This window comes from Leguminivora glycinivorella, chromosome 12, assembly GCF_023078275.1.
Source record: "Leguminivora glycinivorella isolate SPB_JAAS2020 chromosome 12, LegGlyc_1.1, whole genome shotgun sequence".
Taxonomy (NCBI): Eukaryota; Metazoa; Arthropoda; class Insecta; order Lepidoptera; family Tortricidae; genus Leguminivora; species Leguminivora glycinivorella.
This window is the reverse complement of record NC_062982.1, coordinates 10,417,264-10,435,748: the sequence shown is the minus strand read 5'-3', so window position 1 is coordinate 10,435,748 and position 18,485 is coordinate 10,417,264. Positions and strand designations below refer to the sequence as shown.

At 37.4% G+C, this 18,485-nt stretch overlaps 1 protein-coding gene across 2 annotated transcripts in view; it reads left to right on the top strand.

The window, feature by feature from the left end:
- LOC125231715 (heparan sulfate 2-O-sulfotransferase pipe) overlaps positions 1-18,485 on the top strand; it is a 215,086-nt gene that overhangs the window by 60,622 nt on the left and 135,979 nt on the right. For both annotated transcript variants that reach the window (XM_048137253.1, XM_048137254.1), the window contains exon 3: positions 1,085-1,224. In XM_048137253.1, the coding sequence (XP_047993210.1) occupies positions 1,085-1,224 (140 nt within the window). The remainder of the gene's footprint in view (positions 1-1,084; positions 1,225-18,485) is intronic.

Here is an 18,485-nt window from a genome sequence, read left to right as displayed (position 1 = left end):
CTGCTACAGAAAACTTATTTATTGAATGAGTTCCATTCGTAATGCCTCCATGCGATTTTGTAACTTACTGGATGTATCTTTATGTCTATAGCAAATCACTACTTATACATATGGTGATGCGATGAAATAACTTTAAAATTGAATGTGTAGCTCGCATGCGCAACGCTAGGTATCAAAATTATGAACAACATTTTCACAGGTTAGTCTCAAATGGCGAAAATCTCTCATGATTCGATCTTCTTTTTACGATACGAATATTGTTTACGCATATTAGAACAAAGAATAAAAGAAGAATCAAGAAATAACTTTAGTCCGGCTAGAATAATTTAATAAAACTGCACGAAAACACTCAATTATTGATGTACCTAGTATCACAGAATATATAATAGTACAAGTACAGAAGGCCCACTGCTTTGATGTTCACGAAATGCCGCCTTTTTAAATACTTACTAAATTCTCACAAAGAAACGCCGCACGTGCGCAGCGCCCGACGCTAGGGTTGCCTGTGGATTAAAACGTATTAATACTCAAATAAAATTTTGTACTATTATATTCAAGTTTTGGGTACTTTCTAAGTATATATACAGTTTTTGTATATTTTTGTTTAATTTCCAACATCACAAGCCTTATTGAACTTTTCCGTGGGACTTAATCAATAGTAGATCTGTGTAAGAATGTCCTATGGTATTTATTTTATTCATGATGTCTATTTAACTAATCATTATTAGACATTCCACACGCAGACATCGCATATAAACCTTAAAAAAAACTCGCGACGTAAAGTAACAATAGAAAGTGCGAACGTGCGTTCCGCGAGAACGCGCGCCACACCTGATTAGACCGCGAACTCGCGGCCGCCAGCATGTACTTATAGCGCGGCGATAGAATCGCGGAGTGAGCCGCCCCTGCTAGTATAAAAGGAGACATCTCACCTCCTTAGCGCATATTGTTTACTTAAATTAAATACTATTTGTGCACACATGTTTAGAGTTATAGGCCATGTCTGTAACTTGTTTTGTGAGCCAAAAACATAAAATAAAGTAAATCAATTTTATTGAGGGAGGATTGTTTCCTTTTGTTACAGCACAAGCGAGCTGGTAGCACTGATCGCCGTGTCATGCACGTTGTTCCTGTTTCTGCACACCCGGGACCTCAGCACCAAGCTGCGCCGCATGGAGGGCAGGCTCAACGATGACGTCACCGCCTTCAACCACCTCACCGACCGTAAGTTTTATCTATTAATAGTACAACTGATGGCTCTGCTTTGATGTTCACAAAATGCCGCCTTTCATAATTCTTCATTAACAAACGGACCGCACGCGAGCCGCCGACATTGCGTTCTATTGGGCCGCGCGAAGGTCGTCACCAGCACCACTGAATGGGCCGCGAGTGTGCGATCGCCGGCGTGTCTTGTAGCAGAGCTCGGCGAAAAAACCGCGGAGTGAGTCGCCTCTGGTGTTATTGTATTGTGGCTACAGCTGACTGACTGAATTGCAACGATGATCACATACGAAATGGAAATTTTAAACCATTCAGTGAATTCGAATGTCCGGCAACTTTTAAGTACTTGAGTAACGTGTCGAACCGCCAGCGCCACGCTAGGCAGGTATCGAGAGGACAATTTTCTCTTGTGAGAAAATATAAGTGTTCTACATATACATAATAAGCTATCGTCAATGATTCGAAATGTACCGGTTGTTGACAGGCGGTTTTTCCTATACTACTGCAACTTATGAGATGAAGGGAAGAGAGAAAGTAAGAATAAAGTTATGTAAAGGCGTAATATATTATCTAATCTAAATTTATATTGACATAAAGTACGTTAATCGACTGCTTTAAAGGGCGGATATTTTTCTTACGTCATTCACGTTTGACACGTCGTTAGGGCTGGTGTGAATTTACACTCTCCTAAACTTCCTTTTCACTTTGAAATTTCCATCTATTTACCTACGATATTTTTACTTGATTTATTTATCAATTCACCAGTAGTACCAGGTTTTATCAATTCACAGTCTTTAACCATTTTTAACTTTGATATTTAATATAAACTTTGAGTTTTTACTAACATACGATGGACATGATATCAGTTCAACTGATCTTATCCATACTATTTTCTTCTTATCCTGTTGATTTATCTAAATAATTATGTAGGTAATTGCCCAACTGACCAAATATAAAAACTTTTATGTAATATTGTTAATATACGGCTATTGTTCTAAAAACAGCAAAAACTCGGATATAAAGCAGCAATAAATCCATCCTGGATGTGTTCTATCTTGATCTACTTTTTTACCCTCGGTAATAAATTGGCAGTTAAATAACTTAGGTCAATTAATATTACTGAGCTATTTCAGTGACTCGCCGAACGGTGTTTTATTGAGCGTGGCGGGAATTAGAGATGAGGATAATTGGAAACTCAAGAAATGCTTAAAAAAGAAACGCAAACATTTAGATACATGTCAGTTGCAGTTAAATATAGGAGTGTATATACAGGGTGGAAGGTAGGGTCTTATGACAGCAGTTCTCGAAAAGTTTGTACAAAAATTAAGGAAAAAGTTAAATAATTTGTTTTTATTAATTCCTATTTTGTTACCAAGATTTTGTTGATGAATTGAGATTTTATTAAGTTTTATTTCGTCATTAAGGTTCTCTAGTAACTATATTTTCTTAATTATAACAATTAACCCGTATATATCTTATGAAAGTCGACTTATATTACTAAATGTTGGTAACAAAATAGGATCAATTAAAATTTGCTGACGTGGCTATGTACAAAGTTGCCAGGAATTGCTCATGATATTAATTTAGTAATTAAAAAATGTCACGGAGAAACAATATTTTAAAAGCTTGAATGAATAAAATGCAAAAATTACGTTGCTGACCGTCGTAGAAAGTTTATCTGCCAACTACCTTTACTATCTACAGAAATTCTACTATGCGAAAACGCTGGTCGCGGAGTTTAAAATGAACTGAATGAATGTATGGTTACCTAGTTCTGTAAAAGTTTATACTAAAATATCTTACTGAAGCCTGTTGTCAACAAACTGTCATACAGTTTGGCGAAAATACTATAATAAGAATAATAGGTACTGTGTAACCTTTTTTGAGTAAATAAATAAAATAAAAAGTCATGACCCTATAAACCATCTCGCGTGTTTCAATTGTTTATTTCCTCGTATCATTCCACCCTGTACACCGAACTTCATAGTATCTCGCTGACAGCGCGTGTAATCAGAAGCAACGGCCAATCAAAGCACATTAATTAGGTACTTCGGCTTCTCGCATTCATCTCGCATTCCTCGGTGCCGTGATACTCGCACTTAAATTAGGCCCAGTTGGAAATCGTGTGGCAACATAACATTACGTATCTCGTTCACGGTTTACTGAATAATATTCGTAGCACTTACTACCTGATTATGTGGGTACTTCCGTAGTAACCTGGCAAGTTAAATCCGATTTAAACTTTTTTTTTAAAGTAGTGCACTGTGTGCCTCAGCGAACTTCTAACTTATTTATATTTACTAGGTATACCTATAAGTGGTTTACTGACGATTCGCCAAAAAACGTTTCCCAAAGTTTCACATCCCAAACTATTATCCCCAAATTATCATTTCCCAAATAAACGTTTGGCAAAACAACTTATCGCAAATTGACATTTAGCAAAACTTTTTTTGTCAAGTATTTGTTTCCCAAAATATTTACTTGGTCAAATTTCATTTTACCAAATATTATTTAGTCAAAGGTATTGTTAGGCAAAATTTCCATTTCCCAATATATTGTAATTAAATGGTGCACTGGAAATTTGTTTGTTGATTTTATACTATGTGTCCAAGATTTGTGTGAAATAATGTGTATGTCGTACCTACTTTTTTTCCTCCGGCTGCAAATGTCAAGGATGACAATTTCACTTACATGTCCGGATACATTCTATTAATAAGAAACCTTATGTTTTCAAGACCATTATGTTCTATAAATTTTTAATTACTTTAAAACGCCATTTGCTCACTGTCAACCTAACACGCTCCTCCTCGCTTCGCTCGTCGTCGCACCTAAACTGACCCTGTCACACACGAGTTTTCTGTTACAATACTAATAAAATTATTACATTACATTTATGCCTTGTAATATTTATTGTCAAACGTGGTTTTGCATGGTGTAATTTGTAGAAACATTTTTTGACAAAAAAATAGTTGACAAAATAATTTTGTCCAGTAATATTAATTTGACAAAAATAAAGTTGAGCAAACTTTTCGTGTCCAACTGAAGCCTTGGGAATAAAACTGAAATTATCATTTGACAATTTTAAGTTAAATTTGGCAAAAAAATCTTCGGTAAATTAAATTAATCCCGTAGAAATGAAAATACAAATGCCTAAATATTTTCGAAATTTGCGATGTGAAATTTTGACCAAACATGTTTTTGGGATATAAGTTTTGCCATTAAAAACGTTTGCGAAATAAAGTTTTGACTAAATAAAATTTGACTAAGTAAAATTGTGCCAAATGATAATTTGACCAAACAAAATCATTGCGAAACATACCTTTGCCAAACAATACTTTGGGAAATGAAACTATTGCGAAATAATTATTGGGAAATGAAATTTGACGAAACGTTTTTTGGCGAAACGGCAGGACACCCCTATACGTACGTACTATTGAGATCTTCGTGTATTTTAGTGCCTAGTGCCTACTCATTTGCATTGATTTTGTAAATAAAGCTATGTTGAATGACGCTCGTGGTTGATGGTCACCGAAATTTACTCAAGCTGCCCAAGATGAATATGATTCGAGCCCTAACAACAACGAGTGCCAGGATTTAAAGAAGATGAAGACACAACAACCACAGGCTATTGACTAAAACTGCTCAAGTAATGTTATAACCATTTTTACATGTCTCTGTTTGGCCCGATGGTTGACTGGTAGAGAATATATGGGCATTAAGAAGTAAAGTTTCAATAAACATAACGAAACTTCCTTTATACTTGTCGCGTTAATCATCGGAAGCACATTTTTAATGATAAGCATGGAATTTGATAGTTCTAGATGCATACAATGGGACTGATAATACTTTCCCGCCAAGTACCGTCTTCTGGATCCCATCCAAACTTTCACTGGAGTACGCTAAGAGTTCACTGAATCACTCGGATACCGTTCACTGACTCTTATTGTCGTTCACTTTTTGCCCCGCGCCCTGAGAACTGTGGTTATACCGCCAGACTGTTTTTATTACAAAACAATTGATTTGCCACACGATCTAACACTATTGACACCTATAAACAGTTGTTTATAAACAGTCATTTTTAGTGGTATTGACAATGATTTCAAAAATAAGGATATGGCAACTACATTATACCGGGACAAGTGGCGTACTAGAAGGGATGCCTATGCTGAGCAGTGGTCGATAAAGGGCTGATATGATGATAATGGGGAATTAATTATAATTTCGACTGAACATTCTCGTGTGAACTCGCTGTGGCCGTTACACGATAGGTTTATGAGTTCGCATGACAGGCGTTTTTAATTATGCAAATGTTTGATTTAATGGCCCCAAAATAATTAAATCATAATTATGAATTACTTGCCAATTCGTTAAAAGGTATCTAACCGTACACATAAAATACTGCTACTGTGGTAATCGTTATAAGTGTTTTATGTAACAATGGCAGCAATGAAACACCAGCCCAAGCTTTTCTATCTCATGTGGACCGTTTCGCTTTGATACGCCTTTTCGGCTCAGCTTTAAGGTTTAATTTACTATGCCAAAAAAGTTCGAGGACCCTCTAGTTGAGTAAAAATAATAGTCTAATGCAACGCGCTGGCACCGTCCTTAAAAAGTAATATATAAGTCAATATTTACTACACGATCTAACAATACTAATATTGACATCTACAGTAATTTTGAGCGATTTATTACCTACTGTAGTGTTGTAACGTGTTGGAATGTTTTTTAGCTACTACTGAACTGACACGAATACGTACCGCATTTGCTAATGAACCCATAATACTATGGAAAGTGTACTAGGTTTGCGTCCAATGCCTGTCTTGAATTTTTTGCGTTGAGAAGAGTCGGTCAGTGGTTAGTGCATTAGTAGGAAATCTATTGACATCAACCGAGTGTAGATACTAAATAAATAAATATTGGGGACACCTTACACACATCAAATTAGCCCCAAATTAAGCAATGCTTGTACTATGGGTGCTAAGCGAGGATATACATACTTAAATAGATGAATACATATATACTCGTATATATACATAGAAAACATCCATGACTCAGGAACAAATATCTGTACTCATAACACAAATAAATGCCCTTACCGGGATTCTAACCCAGGACCGCGGCTCAGCGGGCAGGGTCACTACCGACTGAGCCAGACCGGATGTAGTGCGAAAAGCTTTGCCTTCGTATTTTTGCGGAAACGATCGTATTTGGCATGCTAGTTCAGACAGTGTCAGTACGTCTTGTACTAGGCTGACTGAAGTAGCATAACACGTTCATACGTTTCCGTAAAAATGAAGAAATTTTTTTCGCAGTTCGCACTAAGTACATCTGTAACTATTTATTGGAGGTGCATTTGTAAAGCCACAACTCAGTATTTATTTTAGTTAATTACTCGGTTATCACGAGGCGGTGAGGTTACGATAACACTATAAAAAACTCTTAAGTACAAACCAAGATGATGACCATTTTGCAACTCGCTCGTATACTTACCCCCTTATTCATAAACGTTGACAAAAGTTATCAAACTGATAAAAATCATTTGTCCTTTTCCGACGTATTGGTGTGATAGAAAAGGACAATAGTACATTACGATACAAGTGCGTAAAACAGGAAGTTTGAAACGAGTGGCGATAAATTAAAACACGACCGAAGGGAGTGTTTTAAATCGACACGAGTTACGAATTTCCTTTTTGCACGTGTATCGTACGACGTTTTTCAGTACAGATGACCCTCCGAAGTTTCGACCTGGCATATAATGAACAATGAACCATTTCTCGAAACTTCGGATGGCCATCTGTACTGAAAAACGTCGTACGATACTCGTGCGAAAAGGAAATTCGTAACTCGTGTCGATTTAATACACTCCCTTCGGTCGTGTTTTAATTTATCGCCACTCGTTTCGAACTTCCTTTTTTACGCACTTGTATCGTAATGTACTATATCGGCGTGTTAAGAGCGCTATGACAAAAAAAGGCGATATATTGTAAAATGCACAATATTTATCGACAAAATTGTACACTTTACTCATACTAAAAGACAGTGAAAGTACTTGTTTCAGTTAGAACATCTTATTAACTGTCGGTTAAATAAAAAACATATGAAAAAAAAAAGCTTTTTCAATTAGTAATGATTGTCTTTCTGATGCTCGTTTAGGAAAAACCGCGTGAAGCACAGAATTCGGAGCTCTTATTATGTACAATTTGATAAGATCACTCTCATAAATGAGGTAAATTTAAGTTCCAAATATCTTGTACTTAAGGCCCATTAAACAATATTTATCATTTAATCCTTTGAAATTGAGAAATTGAAAGTAAAACGAACTCAATTTTGTCTTGAAAATACATCGAAACAAGTGATCATTTCTCCGAAAATCTACATGTTATCGAAGTTATTTTAGTATATAAATAATCTGCACAATGTGCTTAAACTGCTGTTATCCATTTGTCGTTATAATATTTTATCATGATTTTTTGCCAATTTTTTGAAAACTAGCCTTCCTGTCGCTATTTTACCGGCGACGGACGCCTGCGATTTCAGTGCCGCGCCGGAGCTCGAGGAGGTAAGACGTATGTCACTTTGGTCTCCGAGTTTTCATCGCAAACGTCGAGAATATTTATTGTTGTGTGGGTCGGACGCCTTGTTTCTACACGGGCTATCCTCGCATTGTGTGTGTGTAAACAGCGACCAACGAATTTGATCCTAGATCCGTAAATATTTGCTTTTGTAATACTTTGTTATGTTTAAATGTTAAAGTATTACAACGTTGTGATGATAAAAATGTGAAAATTACAATACGGTCAAGATGATAAGACACATCAAGATGGTACTCGGGATCTGATGATGGAGCCAGAAGGTGGTCACCAGTACCAGTGAACCATGTAAGTAAACGACTTCGTGTTTAGGCTCGTTGGGTTCGTCTCAACAAGACCTTTGACAAGAGGTGGTACTCAGGGTCTGATGATGGAGCCAGATGGTGGTCACCAGTACCAATGAACCATATAATTAAACCCAGAGATGGGGAAATCGTAATCGATTCCGGATTACACGATTACTTGATTTTACTTTGTAATCTGACACTACTGGGTGTCAGATTACTTGTAATGTAATCAAGTGAAACGGTAAATTACCATTACATGTAAAGTAATCACTAATCATCTATATAATCATTACTATTACCAATAATTCGGAATCATAGTCGATTCAAAATAACTGAAATTATTGACTTGATTACTTTCAGATTACGAATATGTAGTACCTCAGATTGCTGACTGTCACTTTGACACAAAAGTCGTCATGGGTGTCGTAAAATAGGTTTTAGGAGGTGCTGATTCCAAAATTAATGACTAATGTTCAATCTGACATTGCTGACTGTCACTCTGACACAAAAGTCGTCATGGCTGTCGTAAAATAGGTTTTAGGAGGTGCTGATTCCAAAATTAATGACTAATGTTCAATCTGACATTGCTGACTGTCACTCTGACACAAAAGTCGTCATGGGTGTCGTAAAATAGGTTTTAGGGGTGCTGATTCCAAAATTAATGACCAATTTGGAATCTGACATTGCTGACTGTCACTTTGACACAAAAGTCGTCATGGGTGTCGTAAAATAGGTTTTAGGGGGTGCTGATTCCAAAATTAATGACCAATGTGGAATCTGACATTGCTGACTGTCACTTTGACACAAAAGTCGTCATGGGTGTCGTAAAATAGGTTTTAGGGGGTGCTGATTCCAAAATTAATGACCAATTTGGAATCTGACATTGCTGACTGTCACTTTGACACAAAAGGCGTCATGGGTGTCGTAAAATAGGTTTTAGGGGGTGCTGATTCCAAAATTAATGACCAATGTGGAATCTGACATTGCTGACTGTCACTTTGACACAAAAGTCGTCATGGGTGTCGTAAAATAGGTTTTAGGGGGTGCTGATTCCAAAATTAATGACCAATGTTAAATCTGACATTGCTGACTGTCACTCTGACACAAAAGTCGTCATGGGTGTCGTAAAATAGGTTTTAGGGGGTGCTGATTCCAAAATTAATGACCAATGTTCAATCTGACATTGCTGACTGTCACTCTGACACAAAAGTCGTCATGGGTGTCGTAAAATAGGTTTTAGGGGGTGCTGATTCCAAAATTAATGACCAATGTTCAATCTGACATTGCTGACTGTCACTTTGACACTAAAGTCGTCATGGGTGTCGTAAAATAGGTTTTAGGGGGTGCTGATTCCAAAATTAATGACCAATGTTCAATCTGACATTGCTGACTGTCACTTTGACACTAAAGTCGTCATGGGTGTCGTAAAATAGGTTTTAGGGGGTGCTGATTCCAAAATTAGTGACCAATTTGGAATCTGACATTGCTGACTGTCACTTTGACACAAAAGTCGTCATGGGTGTCGTCAAATAGGTATCCGGAGGTGTTTGAAAACTAATGACCAATTTGGAATCTGACACTGTTGACTGTCACTTTGACACAAAAGTGATCATGGGTGTCTTCAAATAGGTTTTCATGGGTACTGATCTCAATATTAATGATCAATTTGGAATCTGACATTGCTGACTGTCACTTTGACATAAAAGTCGTTATGGGTGTCGTCAAATAGGTTTCCTTTCCAGGGGTACTGTGCAATGTCAGGTTCCAAATCGGTCATTACTTTTTAAATCATTTCATTAATTTTGGAATCAGTGCCCCCTAAAAACTATTTGACTACACCCATGATTCCTTTTGTGTCAAAATTACAATTAGCACTGTGAGATTCCAAAATAGTCGTTAATTTTGGAATCAGCACCCCCGGAAACCTTTTTGAAGACACCCATGACGACTTTTGTGTCAAAGTGACAGTCAGCAATGTCAAGATTCCAAATCGGTCATTAATTTTCAAATCAGCACCTCCGGAAACCTATTTGACGACACCCATGACGACTTTTGTGTCAAAGTGACAGTCAGCAATGTTAGATTCCACATTAGTCATTATTTTTGGAATCAGCACCCCCTAAAACCTATTTTACGACACCCATGATGACTTTTGTGTCAAAGTGGCAGTCAGCAATGTTAGATTCCACATTGGTCATTAATTTTGGAATCAGCACCCCCTAAAACCAATTTTACGACACCCATGACGACTTTTGTGTCAAAGTGACAGTCAGCAATGTCAGATTCCACATTGTTCATTAATTTTGGAATCAGCACCCCCGCAAACCTATTTGACGACACCCATGACGACTTTTGTGTCAAAGTGACAGTCAGCAATGTCAGATTCCCATTAATTTTGGAATCAGCACCACCTAAACCCTATTTTACGACACCCATGACGACTTTTGTGTCAAAGTGACAGTCAGCAATGTCAGATTCCACATTGTTCATTAATTTTGGAATCAGCACCCCCTAAAACCTATTTTACGACACCCATGACGACTTTTGTGTCAAAGTGACAGTCAGCAATGTCAGATTCCAAATCGGTCATTAATTTTTAAATCAGCACACCCGAAAACCTATACTCGTGGTATATGCACTTGAAATGTGAAAGTGAAAATGCTAGAATGACATGTAAACCACGAAGTTGTATAGTCATATTGTTCATTGGTATTGGTGACCACCATCTGGCTCCATCATCAGACCCCGAGCACCACCTTGAAGTAATTAGAATTGTATTTGTCTTATTTTATCATCATATTAATATAATTATACTTTACTCTAATACTTATCATATAACAAAAGCAAATATTTGGGATGGGATCTACTTTTATAATTATTACTTTAATTTTTTAAATAAATTTTAACATAATTGATATTATTTCGCGCTATATTCTCGTATTTTCGTACAAAATAATGTTTATTAGAAACCAAAAGTTTATATCGAGATAGTAGATTGTGGTTGTTATCAAAATTCCATAGAAAGGATCAAGATTGTTTTGTCCATTATTGTAGTGCGAGCGAGTGATAAGACGTGCTAGAAAGGGTCGGCATATTGGGCTCGCGCGGCGGGTAAAATACCTAATTTCGCCCGACGCCGAAATGTTATAACGCTCTTAACTTTAGTCAACGTTTATGAATAAGAGGGTTAGTCTTTTATGCATCCCGGCAATATTCATGCAGGAAGGTAGACGAGTTCTGTTCTAATAACCGTTAACAATGCCGTCATGAATATCAGTTGCCAATTTAGGTAACAAACTGCTCCACAAAACGCTTGTATATCATTATTGTCCGCAATGTCTGTTTAATTATCGTTACAGTACAACTACCCTACGAATACGGCCGTACTAATAGGCTTACAAGCCTGCAGGGCAAGCACATTATGTGCGAGACAGTACCTCGCTTGTATATACTAGCCTTCCTTTTCTAGTTGTATTAATTAGAGTGGGACATGTAGTTTATATCCCGGGCGAGGTACTGTCGCGTCCATCAGGCACTGAGGTCCCAAATGGCGACCGCAGTTGACGGTACACCGCCAGCAACGTTCCCACTTCCTTATTGAGCGCTCTCGATTGCCTTTGATTGGAAAATGCTCCATTTCTGCTGCAAGTGTGCAAATAAAACGCAACACGAGGAAATAGATCTAACCATTGCGGTGGAGCCATGGAGTGCAATCGAACGAGTTACAGTTACGTACAAATTGAACTTTGAGTTGATCAAAATTATGACTAGCTGTAACAAATATTAGTTATTACAAGTACCATTTTATAGCCGGGACTTATCGCGGTAGAACGGCAATTATTGGCGAGATTGTAGGTTTGTAGAGATACGTGCAATATAGCCCGGTAAATTACCCCTTTTTTGTGATGATTATCTATCATTCGATTGCATAACACGGATCATTTGGATAATACATACGTATACGCCTCGTCAAATAGAAAATATCGCTTGCTCGAAAATTGTCGACCGTTGCCAATGATGTCGACAAAATTGTTTATTGACAAACGCAACTTGCCGTACATACTATAATTTAACATCAGTACAAAATAAGTACCAGGTAAAATTGATAATAAAAAACCGGCCAAGAGCGTGTCGGGCCACGCTCAGTGTAGGGTTCCGTAGTTTTCCGTATTTTTCTCAAAAACTACTGAACCTATCAAGTTCAAAACAATTTTCCTAGAAAGTATTTATAAAGTTCTACTTTTGTGATTTTTTTCATATTTTTTAAACATATGGTTCAAAAGTTAGAGGGGGGGGGACGCACTTTTTTTTTCTTTAGGAGCGATTATTTCCGAAAATATTAATATTATCAAAAAACGATCTTAACAAACCCTTATTCATTTTTTAATACCTATCCAACAATATATCACACGTTGGGGTTGGAATGAAAAAAAATATCAGCCCCCGCTTTACGTGTAGGGGGGGTACCCTAATAAAACATTTTTTTCAATTTTTTATTTTTGCACTTTGTTGGCGTGATTGATATACATATTGGTACCAAATTTCAGCTTTCTAGTGCTAACGGTTCCTGAGATTATCCGCGGACGGACGGACGGACGGACGGACGGACGGACGGACGGACGGACGGACAGACAGACATGGCGAAACTATAAGGGTTCCTAGTTGACTACGGAACCCTAAAAATCAATAAAAAATATAGTAGGTATCTATCTAACGAGGCAATGAAATGTTTCGTGTGTTTTAACAGACAATGATAGTAGATTAACCCTATTTTACTTGTTTCCATTTCAATTAAGTATTCAATCTCGAAATTGTCGAAGTGTAGGTACAACCTAAATCTGTTTACAGTATAAAGTGGTCACGTCAAAGGATTATCGATTTGTCACAACAAGTATTATAATACAATGTGGGATTCCTTACCTTTTGCGTGCTTACCAAAGATAACTAGCCCATGTTTAAATCATAAACATAACTATACTCAGAGTCATGTCCCATGTCAGTAGTGTCAGTACTCAAAAGTAATGCGGGTCTTGCAGGAATGTATTTATGGGCGCGCATGGAATATATGCGCTCGTGGACTGATCTTGACGTCGGAACAATAGGGCGATTCCTCTTGGATCTAGATTATTAGTTGATTTCTAATAAGTTCTCAAACAGTTGATCACCATAGTCGCAGCATTTAAAATGGGTACGAAGTTAACTTAAAGATAACAATACACTCAGTAGTAACTACAGTGAGCTGCGAAATTGCACGGAAAAATAATGAATGAATTTATTGATAAATCAGCAATTCCCGAAAAGTTTGTACATTTGGATCACGTCTCCGATTTGGATAAAAATTGGTAGGCTGATAGAGTCCATGATGCTGAGCAAGATCCACTAGGTTTCCCAAAATGTCCTAGGTTGATTGTGTGAAACTTCCTTTTTTGCTACCGAGAATGTATTAAAATCTGGTAACAAAAAAGGAAGGTTTGGGAAACCTAGTAGACCTTGCTCACGCTCAGCAAGTCAGCATCATGGACTCTATCAGCCTACCAATTTTTATCAAAATCGGAGACGTCATCGAAATGTACAAACTTTTCGGGAATTGCTCAAATTCGCTTTGCACTTTTGCAGCTCACTATACATTAATTGTTGTGTAAGTAGAATATGAGCAATAACATTGGCCCTATCGATACTTAGTACCGTTTAACATAAGTATTAAAAGAATCCTTAGCCTAGAAATGTGTAATGGAACTGTAACGTCGATCAACGTTGACTAATCCATGTCCATAGTTTTACCCAGTCGGAAACAAATCGATCTATTGGTTACACCCTATTTTTACTGAGGTATTTTTATTGTTTGAGGTATTTCTATTTTTACTGTAAGTCGATTACTTAGATACCCATTATAAGTAAGGTCACATCATTTCAAAGTGTGTCGCTCTCGCATAGGTCTGTTTAGCCACTAAAATCCGATGAAAATAAATCGTGCTAAGGCCAGTAGTAGTATCATTATAAGTACTTAAATTAATCGATTTATAAGTATATACTTTTAGTACTATTATAAGCCTTTGCACTTTAGCGTAAAAGCATAAGATAATATGTAGTATCTAAAGGGAGCGAGCCCGTGTAGCCCACGCCGCGCGCCGGTCCCGTTACGCGGTGTCCCGTGAGATTAGGATTTATTGTCCAGTGCGTTATGGAGCCCGCCACATTGTTGCGGATAATCGCAACTTTACGTCTGCTCTTATCACAATACTTTAGAGCAGTGGTTCTCAAACTTATTTTCCCATGGAACCCTTTTGGAAAGCAAAATATCTGACGGAACCCTTAAATTAAATAAATCTTTGTTTTAATAAGTCTTAAACATAATAGTAAAATCTAATCATTAGATTCTAATGTGAGGTATTACATGAAACTGTTTTTATTTTTACAATTGGGAAATCTTTGGTTTTATGGAAGAGAGTTGAAGTCGCATATCAGACAACCAAAATTCACACGGAGCCCCCAGAGAGGTTTTGCGGAGCCCTAGGGCTCCGTGGAGCACACTTTGAGAATGGCTGCTTTAGAGTGTCTGCCGGCCTAGCCGAAATGACAAGCGTTGACGCTAGACGACGATAGAAACGCAATCTGGCTCTGTCGCAAAAATACGGAAGAGCGACAGAGATACCTATCTCTGTAACGATATTATCGTAGGCGTTTGTGAATTCGACTACGTACAGTACGTACCCTGATGTACACATCATGATAGCTACAGGGTAAGCACATGACGGGCGCCACATATAGCTATCACACGTATTTTTCTAATTGGCATGTGCATGGTCTTCCTCGGGAAGAAAAGGGAACGAGCCCGTGTTGCCCACGCCGGTCCCGTTACGCGGTGTCCGGCGTCAGATTAGGATTTATTGTCCAGTGCACTATGGAGCCCGCCACATTGTTGCGGATAATCGCAACTTTACGCCCGCTCTTATCACACACGAGTATCTGATGTCCGCTTTATGATTGCTAGGTGCTTTATTTTTTATAGCAAATCCTTATCTTACAAAACAGTAAGGTTACAAAATTTGTTTTAAATGGTTACGACTAGGGAATGCAATCTCGTTCTCGCGAGATCTCTTTTGTACGAGATCTCGGTCATTTTAAGCGAGATTGATCTCGGCTGAAAAATCGACGAGATCTCGTGAGATCAACGAGATTGAACTCAAGCATAAAACGTCTTATTCAAAGCTCGCGAACTCACTCTACATGTTTCGTTCGCAAGTTTTAAGTGATTTATATGAACTATTATATCATTTGACTGAACTCGCCAACTCGTCAACTCAGTAGAGATCTATCTCTACATTCAACTCGCTTATTTCACTCAGTAATTTACTATACTATCTCAGTCAAATGTTCGGAATAACGAATGACAAATTCGGACCGTTTTGAAAGAATTCGGGGGGTGCCAGGGCAATCTGCGTGATTCGCCAGTATGGTATTACACTTATGGCTCTGTGTATATAACCATCTATTTTACGAATTTAACGAATTTTCGTGCACTGTTTTGTTGGATGTTGAGAGAACAGAAGCACAGTATATTAAATCGTACAGTATGGTCACTCCCGCTCCCCGCTGAAAGTGCCGCCCACCCCCTCTCGGTTACCTCACAGTTACCGCCTGTCAAAAACGCGAACAGTCGACCTGTCATATTTCACTTATACAAGCATGATACGCGTTCACCTACACGAGCTTAGACTGTGTGCTAGGAACGCGCTTCTTTCATATATTGGAACGCTAGTGTCCGAGGTGTGACAGAAGCCTATAGGTACTATGGCTGTTCTTTGCTAGGCAACCAATAACAATTTCCAATTTACACCCAAAAATCAAATCATTTTACTATATTTTTTTATTTCTTATTTAAATAGTCCCACCCTACTCTCTATCTATTATAATATGTTATGTTATTAGTACATAATCTCTATTGTATATTAATGTAAATGTTAGAAAATTACAATAGCTAAGTGCTAATAACTAAACACTAATAACAATAAAAACTTAGAACTATCCAAATAAACTATTCCCTGTCGTTCCCGGTGCAAAAGTGCCCATGACGCTCGCAGCATTTCCGCGTTGAATTACAATGGACAGCTTTTGCACCAGGAACGACTTCGACTAAATTATATTTATTTTTGTTTTTAATTTCTATTTTAGTTTTGAAAGAGATATGAGAGTGAAAGGTATTAGTATGGAAATGACGGCTGATAGAGAGAAATGGAGGAAGATGATCTGCTGCGCCGACCCCAAATAATGGGAAAAGGGCAAGGGAATGATGATGAATTTCTATTTTAGTTTTATATTTAACTGTCGGGTGTAAGAAGCGTATTGTATTGATAGTCTAATATTTTTATGTAATTTATTAGTAGTCAGGTAGGGATAACCTTCACTTTTATAATGTAAATTTTTTATCCTTTGATAAAGCGATACGTTGAGAAATTTTTAAGTAGTCTCTACTGATTGCGGTTGGCATGGTAACGAATTCGAATTTGGCGACTTTGGCACGCTTCGTTTTTTTACTTACTCGTGAATAATAATTTCATTTCATTTTCTTACATGATAATCTATACTTCAAAGTTTTTAAAAATATACTGTGAGTTGTGAGGTACATAATTTACGTTAAACAAAGTAAAAACATAAAAAAATATGAAAAAATAGTCAAGATAAATATTTGTTTCATAATACCAATCATTCTTATTATTCATTTATTTATCTCTTTTCTTACGCTAGGTTTTTTACAATATGAGTATAAAAGTATTCTTATTATTTTTATCCTTATTCATTGCTATATTGTGATTATTTACAAGAATAAACCCACAAACCGGCCAATCTCGCGAGATCTCGAAATTAGCGAGATCTCGCGAGATCGGCTTCATGAATTCCCGAGATCTCGCCCGGGCCCCAATCTCGTCGAGATTGCATTCCCTAGTTACGACAACAACATACTGATAGTTCTGCGGCGTGGGCTGGGCCGTAGGTATAACTTGGAAATCAAAATTCGTTAATATGTACAGTGCGCTGCAAAAGTGCATGGTGAATTTCTCCATGTAATATCGCAGTTCACTGTACATCCTTTGCCCTTAAGCGCGCCTTTGTCAAAGTAAACGACAAAACTCTAGTATTTTTATTGACGAATTTCGGTTTTCGCGGTTATAGTAATTGTATATTTTATATTAAGGTGTACTTATATGAGGGTTCAAATACAACATACATATAGGTAGTGGGAACACGGCCTAAGGTTACCAGCATACCAACAGTATTATAAATTCATATAAATGTCAAGCAACATATTTGTGTTACTTATGGCATCTGGAAATTCCTATCTCCAAAAGGCACACTGCGATACGTTGACCTCGCGCTCCGCTAAGCTATAAACTATGTCTTCCCTGTATCCGCATTATTCCAAGCGATATTACAAAAGGAGAAACAAACAAAAGGGCCGGAAAATAGCCATATTGTATCGGTGCTTGCGCCTGCGGCGGCTGGTCGGTGCGGCATTGAACCACGCTCAAGACTGTTGTTGTTCACATCGCTAAAACAAAGAACGTAAGCAAGATAAAGAATCATCTGAACCAATACATAAGTACCTATAATAAGTGAGAACTTTCAGATTAACTCGATTAGGTGCGCAAATTAGTGAAACCCGAAGCGCAAGTTTATCACGATGATTTTATAAGACACCATTTTGTGTAGAAACGCAAGCTATACTAATATGGGCAGAAAACTTCTTACTTTTATAGTGCGAAGACTCCAGAGTGAATCTTAGCCTCATCTATTACTATCTTCATCCAGTTACCTATCAAGATTGTTTGAAATTGTCTTTTAATTGTTGTTCCTATGATTGCCCATCTTTTCTAAGGCTTAGGCTCTTTATTTTCTGCCGTGGCATTTTTCATCTTTGATATGAGAAATACATGCATAGGTTGTTTGTAAACGTCCATTAATGCTTATTTCGAGCATGTGTGTTCCAGAATAGTCACTGGTTTAACCCAATATTCAATTCGAGCGCTACAGTGGAAGGTCATTATACACTAGTGTTATAAACTCAACACGACAAAGTTCAAGAAACCATTGGGAATACGTCTCAAGATCACCATGGAGTTCCGAGTCTTCACGATCTAACGACGTAACATTGTCACGATGTTAAGGTCACTACTAATTCACATAATGAGGAAGGCCTGTGAATCTTCAGGTGTATTATTCGACGGCTTTGAAGATAGATATGGTTTTGTAGTATTTAGTTGGGACTATGCAAAACCATAAGGATTATATAATTTATATATAAATACAGTAATTAGAAGAAACATAAGTAAATATGTACGGTATTTACAAGTAGCCTTGCTTGTAAATAAATTTATTGTAAGATGTAAAT